Source organism: Mycteria americana, chromosome 5, assembly GCF_035582795.1.
Source record: "Mycteria americana isolate JAX WOST 10 ecotype Jacksonville Zoo and Gardens chromosome 5, USCA_MyAme_1.0, whole genome shotgun sequence".
Lineage (NCBI taxonomy): Eukaryota > Metazoa > Chordata > Aves > Ciconiiformes > Ciconiidae > Mycteria > Mycteria americana.
In genome coordinates this window covers 16059372-16071051 of record NC_134369.1, presented here as the reverse complement: position 1 = coordinate 16071051, position 11680 = coordinate 16059372, and the positions used below count along the sequence as shown (strand labels likewise).

At 42.9% G+C, this 11680-nt stretch overlaps 1 protein-coding gene across 1 annotated transcript; it reads left to right on the top strand.

Moving 5' to 3' along the window:
* Nucleotides 1-92: 92 nt before the first annotated feature.
* KCNJ11 (potassium inwardly rectifying channel subfamily J member 11) lies at nt 93-3370 on the top strand. The gene has a single exon (XM_075502225.1). The coding sequence runs from the start codon at nt 215-217 to the stop codon at nt 1415-1417; it is 1203 nt and encodes a 400-aa protein (XP_075358340.1). The 5' UTR covers nt 93-214; the 3' UTR covers nt 1418-3370.
* The last annotated feature ends 8310 nt before the right edge of the window (nt 3371-11680 follow it).

Here is an 11680-nt window from a genome sequence, read left to right as displayed (position 1 = left end):
GGCCTCGGCGGCGCCGCCTGGTGGCCACCGCGGACCCCGCCACCTCCCCGCCGCGGCCGCCGGCACCGGCTACGGCGGGGGCTGCGGCGGCGCCGTGCGCCCGCTCGGCCCCCGCGGCGCGGCCGTCCCCCCCCACTCCCGCCCCCGGCGGAGCGGCGGCTGCATGGGACGGCGCTGAACGGCGGAGTGGCGGCAGCGGCGGCGGCGGGCAGCCATGCTGTCGAGGAAGGGGATCATCCCCGAGGAGTACGTGCTAACCCGGCTGGCGGAGGATGTGCCGGATCATGCCCGGTACCGCGCCCGGGAGCGGCGGGCGCGTTTCGTGGGCAAGAACGGTGCCTGCAACGTGGCCCATAAAAACATCCGTGAGCAGGGACGCTTCCTCCAGGACGTCTTCACCACACTGGTGGACCTCAAGTGGCCCCACACGCTGCTCATCTTCACCATGTCCTTCCTCTGCAGCTGGCTGCTCTTTGGCATGGTCTGGTGGCTCATCGCCTTCGCCCACGGAGACCTGGACCACAGCACCCGGCTGCAGCGTGACCCCGGAGAGGGGGTGGCGGGGGCCCCGGCTGGCTTTGTGCCCTGCGTGACCAGCATCCACTCCTTCACCTCCGCCTTCCTCTTCTCCATTGAGGTGCAGGTGACGATCGGCTTCGGGGGACGCATGGTGACGGAGGAATGCCCGGCTGCCATCCTGGTGCTGATAGTGCAGAACATCGTGGGGCTGGTGATCAACGCCATCATGCTGGGTTGCATCTTCATGAAGACCTCGCAGGCCCACCGCCGGGCCGAGACCCTCATCTTCAGCAAGCATGCGGTCATCGCCCTGCGGGAGGGCAAGCTCTGCTTCATGCTGCGAGTGGGTGACCTCCGGAAGAGCATGATCATCAGCGCCACCATCCGCATGCAGGTGGTGAAGAAGACTGCCAGCCTGGAGGGGGAGGTGGTGCCCCTCAACCAGATTGACATCCAGATGGAGAACCCCGTGGGGGGCAACAGCATCTTCCTCGTCTCCCCACTCATCATCTACCACGTGATAGACAAGAACAGCCCCCTCTACGACATCTCCCCCCTGAACCTTCACCACCATGAGGACCTGGAGATCATCGTCATCTTGGAAGGGGTGGTGGAGACCACCGGCATCACCACGCAAGCCAGAACCTCCTACCTGGCGGATGAAATCCTCTGGGGCCAAAGGTTTGTGCCCATTGTGGCAGAGGAAGATGGGCGATACTCTGTGGACTACTCTAAATTTGGCAACACGGTGAAAGTGCCCACCCCTTCGTGCACTGCTAGGCAGCTGGAGGAGGACAAGAGCATTATGGACAGCATGCCATTGTCCCCTAAAGGCACAATAAGGAAGAGGTCTGTCAAGCTAAAGCCCAAGTTTACCATAAGCGATGAGCCTTCCTGATGCCTTCTGACTGGGGAACTCTGTTAGGGCTTTGTGTCTGAAAGATCTCATAAACTCGAAACACTGAGGTGGCCTCTTACTTTTTTTTAAATTCAGGTTGGTAGCACAAGGTATGTTCTGGTGTTATTTATTGTGGGACAAATCTAAAGCTAATTATATTTTTTTAAAGGTGTGAGAGATTTCAAGCAGCACTGGGAGTAGGAAAATCATGGTCTGCAGCTTTAAATTTCAATTCAGACTGTCCTATTTAATTGCACGATCATTTTGCATTGATTAATCTGCAGGTAATGACATTTTCTAAAAAAATAAATGTATATTTATCTCAGAGATTGCAGTACTTAGGGTCTTGCAGTGTCCTAAAGTCAGTAGTTTTTAACTGTTTTTTTTTTTTCCTAACTTGAATAACCTATATAGCAAAATAAAATATTAATAATTAATAAAGTAGGCTGGATTTAAATTATAACAAAAAGGTCAGGCAATGTTATGTATGAGACAAGACCAGAGCTGGCAGTGTCTAAGTATTATATTCTATGTCTCAAATAAATTAACTGCCAGGTTTGCTCCATCCATACTGTGTTGTATGGAGCCACTCCTACCACATACAATATAAAATGTATTTGAATATTTACTTTTGTTTATTTTGAAACCCTTTACACTTCTGAAATAAAACATTCAGGAATACCTTTTTGGACAGTACATTTCTGATAGTAAGCAATGCTTTGCCTTTAGAAAGAGTAGCAGATAGCAGACAACTGAAATTAATTATAAATAGGAGAATTTCTGTATTCTAATTGTCTAAATGAAGTAACATCCACACACACACACAGAGCCACATGGCAATAGGATACCCAGTAAAAAAATTAATCTCTCCCTTAGGTCAGAGTGAATTATGTTAGATAATCAGGGAATATAAATAGAATTAGATATTTTAAATGAAAGGGCAATGCTGAATGCTGAAATTATATGCTGAAAGGCAAAACCTTTCACTCCTTTCTCTTTTGTAAAAGAGAAGCACAGGTTTTTGTGCTTAGGGAAAGGAGTGATGTGTAAGACAGCGTGGTCACTTCTGGGATGCTGTGTCACAAAACATACTCCTGCTGAGGAAACGATGCCCTTTCCATTTACATCCTGACCTTCCTACACAGCCAGTGCCTGCCTTGGTTTTTGTCTGAATTCAAGATCTGGCACTTACTGACAAACACGAAGGAGCCACGTTCACCCCCTCAGTTCCACAGTGACAAAAGGAGCAATTCCCCTTAGCACGCTCCTGCAAATCCTCTCTCTGGGGATGTTAGTAACAGCAGCAATTTTATTTCTGTGCAGGGTTATTAGGAGATAGCAGCAGTATTAACTACAGTGTGCTATTAACAGGGCAAAATGCCACTCAAGTAAAAAAAGATAATGTTGTCCAAATAAAACCTAAATAAGCATTACAGAACGGATCCAACATCTGCTTACACAAGCTGTGCTGAGGGGCACCGAGTTACTTTCAAACTTAATTATTCAAAGAGCTTCTAGTATCAAGTTCTTGTGTGTTATGTAGTTCACGACAGACACCTGAAAAGGTTGTGTTGGCAATAATATAGCAAATTTTTGATGCCTTGTCAGTGTAACAATATGACAAACTCATTCAAAAGTGTGACAAAACTTCCATATTGACTATGGAATATTTTCAGGCATCGATAATAAAATGAAATAATGTTTGGGTAAAATCAAAGGTTGTTTTAAAATGATAAAATAGTACCTATATTTTCAGTATTTATGTATTTCAGTTTTATGAAGATCTGTATCAGCATTATCAGACTGCCACTTAAAGCCTGTTCAGTTTCCAAATTCCCAATACACCAATACTATTCTGTGAACAGCTCTAAAAATGTGGTATGTGTTTCACAATGAAAAGACAGTCAAACTAGCATTAACAAGTTGTCAGCAAAGAAAATTTGGAAAGGCATATTTTACATTTGTAATCATAAAAAATCCTATTTTTTAAAATAGGGAATGATTAAATGCCTTTGATGATTAAATTTCTTCTGTAAGACTGAGTCTACTTGTTACATTATTTTCCAGCTTTCCCTTTTACTGCCTCTGGTCCATCGCCCATCTGAAGGGCACTTACAGTAGAGCTATTTGCATCTCATAGACACCTTTGTTCCTTTGAAAGTTCATTGTTCTTTATCACCTGTCACAATACTACTGCTCTATTCTTACAAGAGTCATAGATAAAATATTAGAGTTAGCTTTCCAGTGGCTTGAAATCATTGGCTTCTCCTTAGCCTCCTTAGTGCCTTATTTCAATGTGTAAGATACACCTTAAGTTTCTTGCATAAAACCTCTTCAGCTCTGGTAACATTTTAAAACGCTTGTCAAGATTTGACCTATATGTGAAGCAATTTCAGTAGCACTACCATGCAGCTATTTTCAAGAACTGATGCAAGCCTCTTTTTCCCTCAGGGAAATCTGTGCTACAGAGAGAGGGAAAATTCTCTTTGTTCACTGTGAGATGGGGGGAAAGATGGGAGGAAACAGCTTGCACTTGCTGGGCTGCTTTCAGGACCACCTTTTATGTCACCTATTTTACAAGAATCTGCCTAATTTTCTGACGTCTTGCAATAAATAGGCATCATAATATTATGAGGAAGGCAGGATTTGCACTATTAAATCACCATAGTGAATTATTTCAATCAAAGTGTTGGTGATTTTGAATCTCAGGCTTCTTGTAATTTTAAGTTCCTCTGTGCTTTCGCCATTTAAAATATTCAGAAGCGTTTCAGGGGCAGAGCAAGGAAGCATAAGTGTATTTCTTTTGTACTAGGGATATTACTTCTTTATGAGGATCCTTTCATTTTGTCATTTGCAAAGTATTTGGGAACACAAATATCTGAGATTGTTCTTAAAGTTGTACTTATGCTGACCGCACCCATTCTCTGTAGGAAGGTTCTGAAGAAGGCGTCAGAGTGCTATCATTTGACGTAGAAAAGTCCTCATTCTTAGCAATGAGCAAACGCTGCGTTTTCCATAGCTGAAGTCCAAAGGGAGTGGGCTTTTGAATTTTCTCTCTCAGCCTACATCTGCTTTTTGGTAGGTGGGATCGCAGTTGGGGTCCTGCAGAGCAGCTGGGGGGAATGCGCTCTGGCTCCCACCGCTGCTACCTCTCCACATTTCCTCTGCACAGAAACCAGTGGGAGGGAAGCTGGGGGCTACATGCTTGGGGCTTGCCCTGACCGAGAGGAGGATGTAGACACAAGAAGTGGGAAGCTGTAGGTTTTGTAGCAGACCCATTGCTGAATTTAGGGTGTGGTGGAACCAGCTGCATCCATGGGAATTGCCTTTCATGTGCTTCAGAGTCTAGAGACCATTATCAGTTTAAATTCATAGTTCACACTGTTTAGTGCATTCGAATTGGACTTTGTTAAGCTGTTTGGATGGACAGAAGGATCACAGAGCTTATTAATCAGAAAGAGAGACTGGAGAACACTTATGTTATATGGCATAGTTTTAAAATACTTGCAGTGACTGCTGGTGGGAACATAGCCACTGAGCATATCAGTTTCATGTTGCATTTCCTAATGAAATCAAGTGACATATGTATACAAAATTAGAGTGTAACAAGGTCTAACTTTGTCTCTTTATCTCCCAAGGCACATGGTAAGTATAGTATTATAGCAGTGTACTTCAGCAGGAAAATCTCCCTGTAAGATAGGTACAAACCAGAATTGAACTCAAGAGGCTGCGTGTTAAGGCAAAAGAGGGTCAGGGACACAAAATAAATACATTTAAAATCCACAAGTGACACAGTGGGAAGACAATGCCAAGAAGTAATAAACCATTTTCTTTTGAAGTCCTTCTCACCAGCAAAGGTGTGACGATGCTGAGGTGAGAGATCCGAGACCTAAAAAGCAAATGTGAAAGGCTGGTGTAAAAGTCTTTAACAAGGCCAAGGTTTACATGCTAGCATAGGTTAGCAACAGGGCCAATGTCAAAATTCAGTCTGCCCTGTAAGGCGAGACTGCAGGCTGGGCATGATCAGCATTACTCAATCCAGTGGGTAAATATTGCTGTGTGTTGAGCAAGGTACAAGTCACAACAGAGCCCTGTTGGAAGCAGTGTTAGGAGGGCTTTGTGGCAACTGATTCTTGTGGTTAGTTATTTATTAATAGTTAGTAATACCAATCTAACAAATAATTAATAGTCCTTTGAAAACTGAATTTGTTTCTTCATGTTTCCTTCCTCTTCCACTCTTTCTTTGTACATCGGTCACCCCTAAAGGTAATTATTGTAGGTCTGCTAGCACAGATTGTTGTGATTTGGGATAAAGCACAAGAGTACTTTGGGAAATAAAATACAAAAATAAAACAGATATTAGAAATCAAAAAACCTCTGTGAAATTGCCAAGCTTGCAACTTTCTCAGTGATTCCTTGTACAAAGCACGGAAAAATCTATTCCTAGGAACTGGTTATTAGTAAACCACCATAGATTATTCTACGGCAATAGCAAAATGTTGTTCATTTTGCAGGTCCCTGTGGAAAGGAAAGTGGTTTAGCTCTTCAGGTTAGGGTTGAGGGAGAAGAGAATGTTCAAAATCACTGCATTTTAGGCTCCCTGGTTACACCTTTCTCTCTCCCCATGCTCAAAGTCATACTGTTGTTGCCACTAAAAATGGGCAGGGTCAATGCTCTTTGCAGTGCGTGTTCCTGTGTGGCCCGACATTCATCCAGGGCCAGCTGCCCCATTCCAAGGTGGACATCTCAAACCCAACAGCCCTGACCCAAGCTTCCTGGAAGACAGTAGAAAAATTCCCACCCATTTCAGTGGATTTTTGGATCAAAGGATGTAATCTGCCCATCTGCTGAAAACGTGCTGCAGCAGAAAGAGGAATTTAATCAGTGTGCCAGACCTCACTCGAGCAAAGCTGCTGCTTGAGGTGAGAAGACCCTTGTGTGAAGGAGGCCTTGGGTAAGCTGGACTAGAGCGGGCGGTGGGACGCGTGCTCAACGTGGCTGGTGACTGTCTAACTGCCTGTAACAAATGACTCAGTGTACTATTTTTGATTCAGCAACAGGAGAAAGATACATGATACAAACCTCCACACCCCCCCAAGGAGAACTATTAAAAGAGCAGAAGACATTCTTGAGAGGCTGCAGATACTGCTGCCTCCCTCCTGCTCTTAGCACTGCTGGGTGCCTACAGAGGACAGTATGCTGCATGTTTTTCTGGCTTACGCCCCTATTTTAATACATAGCATGACTTTCATCACAGGGGAATGACTCAGTTTAAAAGTAATTTTCAAAATCAAAACCTGCATCCCTTCTTCACTACTTGCCCCTGTCAAGCTTTGTGCCTGACTTACTTACTGAGTTTAAATGCAGATGGCAACTCTATGGGAGGTTTCCTAACCAGCTCCCTTGCTGCAACGCTGAGCAGCCTTAAATAATCAACCCCACCTGAACTGGAGGGGTCCTAGAGGCCTTGTGATGGTGGAACACGTCTCCTCTTTCCTCCCCTCGCAGTTGCTGGGGCCTGCCCTGGCAGGAGGCATCGAGCATCGCATCCTGTCCCTCTGCCCCTGCTGCCGTGAGGGTGGTGACGCCCTGAGCTGGGAGTAGGGCTGCCATGTGCTATGGCAGGAGGTGGGACCCACCTTTTTCCTTCCCTGGCTGTTCCTCATCCATTTGCTATTTTAAGTGGCAAATACCTTCTTATTGTTTTGCATTTATGCTTTTTCTCCCCAAGAGAGGATAGGCACAGTGTATAAATAGCATTTTTGTTGTTATAGTCATAATAATGTTATTGCTGAGCAGAACTGAGGCACAGAGATTAAGCATTAGTGCCAGCAGCAGGAACCCTTGACTTCAGTGAGCTTCAAATCAGGCCCCCATGTTAAATCCTGGGCCTTTAAATCCAAGAGAGCTTGCCGGGGAGTTCATTAGCAGCAGGATTTCCCTCTTAGGGTTGGGCACTATTAGGTTAATGGAGTAGGCAGCTGAGCCAAATAGTCCCTGATGGTGCCTTTGTTGCAACAGCGATGCTGTTCCCCATGTTTTGCTTTAACAGTCTCCTTCTGCTTCAGCATCTCCTGAGAACTTCTTCCTGTGCCTTGTGAGTAAAAATCTTGTTTTATATCTTTTTCTGTAGCATGAGAGAATAAGGCCCTTGTGCATATTCTATAATCCTATATGCTGAGGCATTTGAATGACTTGAACGTTTATGTTGTGGTCTGAGATCAGCTTGCTCTGTTTGTCAAGTACCTGAAAGGAGGTTGTAGCGAGGTGGGTGTTGGTCTCTCTCCGCAAGTAACAAGTGATAGGACAAGAGGAAATGGCCTCAAGTTGCACCAGGGGAGGTTTAGATTGGATATTAGGAAAAATTTTTTCACCGAAAGGGTTGTCAAGCGCTGGAACAGGCTGCCCAGGGAAGTGGTTGAGCCACCATCCCTGGAGGTATTTAAAAGATGTGTAGATGTGGCGCTTAGGTACATGGTTTAGTGGTGGACTTGGCAGTGTTAGGTTTACGGTTGGACTCGATCTTAAAGGTCTTTTCCAACCTAAATGATTCTATGATTCGAAGTTCTCGCTGTCTCCTGGTGAGTGCACACAAGTAATGGGGACAATATTTTCCACATCCTGCCTTTGCCCTAGATGCATTTTTCCAGTGTTGTTAGCGCTACTTCAGCTTTAAAACTTGAGGAAAAAAAGTTAGTAAGATAATGCTTCTTTCATGGGATGGGTGAAGAAGAAGAGCAGTGAGATGAGCAGGAAGATCAGAGTGTTCTTGCAAATTGTATGGATTTTGCTGGAGCAGAGTGCCCAGAGAGCAGCTTCCTTATGTAAAATGATGGTAAATTTTGACCCTGAGGGTAAAGAAGCTACCCTATGCAGCTGTCCCCAGTGACGTTTTAGAAGATGACTAGCACTCTGTGGGTGTGCTCATTACTGAGTACACAAGGGTGGCTTGATTTGAAAGAACTCATGGCTGGCTTCACCAACCATGGAGAAAGCTCATGCTTGCTAAGAATTTATCTAGAATTATAGGCAGTAAACAGATATTTTTCCAAAGGCAGTATCTATCTTTAGAAATGTCTGTGTAGGAAGTAGCCATTATTTTCTCACAGATTTTCTTCTATCAAGTGTTGTCTGGACATCCATAGCTGAAATCTTTACACTTAGAATCTACCTGCTTTACTAAATGGATGCATTTGATAATGATATTTGATCACTTAGTTTAAAAGGTTGTTCTTTTGTGCTTCCTTTTTTAAATTGCAGCAAAGTTGTTATTCCGTATTTGATTTTTTTTTCTACTTATTTTTTTCATTACTGTACATTGACTGAGAAGCATGTGACTTCTGTTGTGTTCTTAAACGGCATCTGTTTAAGGAAAAAAATAAAATAAAAAGTTCCACAGCATGCCATAGCCCTGTGGCCTGCTGTCAGAACTCTTAAATTACAGTACTACCATTCAAGATATTTCTATGGTATCACAAGTGTTTCTACTGTTATGTGCAGATCTGTCTTCACTGAAGAGAGTCCATTTCCTTTGTTAAGTGGAACTCAATCAAGTTTTAAAATGTAGGTTTCCTCAAAAGTTTCATCTTCAGTAGAAACCTCACATCTGATCCTACATCCTTCACTCTGCTTTTCTGTTTTGCAAGTTACACGGGAGACGAAACTAGATCCACCCTCATAGTCCTTATTTTCTGCTTCTTCCTCAATTGGGAATAGGCCCTTAAAGCAGGTAACTAAACTCACCCTGTTTCTGTTCCTTCCAGATACATAGCACTGAAGTGTCACATCCATGCTAGCCTTTGGATGTGCAGTAACGTACTTGATCTTCAAAGCGGTAACTGCTTCTTGGCTAGATGGACCAGAATCTTTGATTTTATATTTTCAGAGAGAAGAGGATAAAGGTCTTTGCACCAAAGCCACTCCATAAATGTGTCATGTTGGCTGAGTGGTTTGTGTTCTACTGTTAAAACTGTAATTTTCATGTTTCACTGATGTCCCGTAATATTAAATAACTACCTGAAGAGAGTAGTATAAGACTCCCTGCCTGCTTATTTCCCTTGTTTGGACTTGGCCTTGAGCAGGCCCAATGTGAAACTGTCATGTGTTCAAAAACCTCTGTATCTCTGTGAACCTCTGTCTGGACTGCCAGAGATCCCTTACTACCTCCTTCAGGTGACTTCCATATCAAAAAAAGGTCTTTGTTTAACAACTAGGCACAGCTAGTATTAACTTGGAGATGACTTCTGCGGCGATGGTGGACAATATACCTCCTGCTTATTTCTTCCCCTTCTACACACACGTTGCTGATCCCAAACCTAGAGTCCTGTAGGAGATATAGGGGCGTGCAGCTGCTGCATAAGCCATCCCGTCACTTATGGGGTGCATAAGCCACCCCAACACCTTCCAGTAATGTTTGCCTGGTGAGCTGAGAATCATACTCAGGAATGATATTATCAGAATGGCCTTTATAGTTTTGTTCTGTTTTAAAAACTAATACTTTAAAGGTTCTGTGTGGCTCTGATTTGCAGTCAGAGACAGTTTATTAGCAGCCCTATTAGGTTCTTCTACAAAGTAGGAAGAAATACAATTATTTACAATAGTATTAGTCTTATACTGACCCGTCATAAAGGGAGTTAATGTATCCATAGAAAAATCCACAATCTTGTATTAAAAAGTATTGCCAAATTTACACCAGTCCACAAAATTTTTAGTAGTATGTTCTCATTACTCAATATTCAGTCATCACTGGTTTTCACATTGACTCTCAGAGAAACTACTCCAAAGTGTGCTAAATTCAACAGATGTCTTCTTACTGACTTAAAAAAATCTGGATGCAGTTCAGAGAATGCCTGACTAAAATGGTGTGCTGGCACTCGTATTTCATTCATATTTCTGAAACAGTTTAAATAAAAAAAATTACTGATCAGCATTCGTTAAGAGGTTTGATTTGATCCTTAGTGAGTTAAAGGGGAAAAGTTCTGTTAGTTCATTTTTAAAGTTTATGGTGTAGCTATAGCTTATTCAGTGCATAACTGTGGGATGGAAAATTCAATAATTTCCACATTATTCTGACATAGAAATACTTCCTTAAAGATATAATTTCCTTTAGGTAAGACTCCAATACCTCCAATAACTTTGTGGGGTGTCTTATTCCATTATCCAGCCATACTAAAAGAAGCTTGAGTATTTGCAAACTTGTATCCAAATTTAAACTAACTTCTAAGAGATAACAAACAATAATAATACAGTTTACCTGCAAGGTTGAGTTGAAAGGCTTGTTCTAAACAGTGTTGAGTTGCTGGATGGAAAACCTCACATCTTAATATTTTAATATTGTCAGATGCCTGTGGAGAGAACTGTAGTTTGCTCGTACAAAAATATAATCCATTTTCTCCAATACTAGTTTTTATGACTTGGTTGGCTTCAGGTAACTCTGTCCAGTCTTTGTGGCTCTGATACATACATACAACACTTGATGTTGTCAGGTACAAAATTTTATATGGAAAGTTCAAGACAGACAGTCTTATTGACTGTGGTTTGTGTAGGCATTTCTCTTATCTTGGAGACAAGAGGAGACTTTGCTAAAGCAAGAGATAGTCTTCCATTAAAAAGCTGCTGCAGTAAACTACTCCTGGGACACTAAGCTAAGAGTGATTTATTACAGAAGAAAGTATTGCAACAGAAAAAAAGTAGACGCCTGATGTTCTTTGTATGCTGTGTACCTGGACTCAGTAAGACACTGCACTTACATACGTACCTACATGGTGTGTCATACTGCATGTATTAAAAGAGAGGAATTTTACTCTTTGTTAAAGGGTGTGGGGTTTTGTCTGGCAGCAGGAATAAGACCAAAGTATGAGTCCTATCAACATGGTAGCCATTGAGCACTTGTCTTGAGCAGGCTGTTTTCAGCCCATTCAACATCACTTCCACCAACTAATTCTGTTACTTTGCTACAAAATAAGAGAAGATCTATAGTTTGAGGACAAAGTAGTTAAGAAGTGAACCCCAGACAAGGGTTTGATGCCAACACTCCTCAGGTATGAAATCTAAAATCTATATTGCTTTCTCACCACTAGAATTTTACAGCAGGGTAAATGTGAAATTACATCTTGTGGTTGAGAGGGGAGAGGGAAAGTGAAATTGCTCCTGTCAGATGTGATATCTCCTGGAAAGCAAACTGGTGGTGGAATGGCTGGTTTAAAGATAACAGAACCTCGATTTTTGGCTTTTATTTTTTTACCAGCTACTTTACTTTTAGCA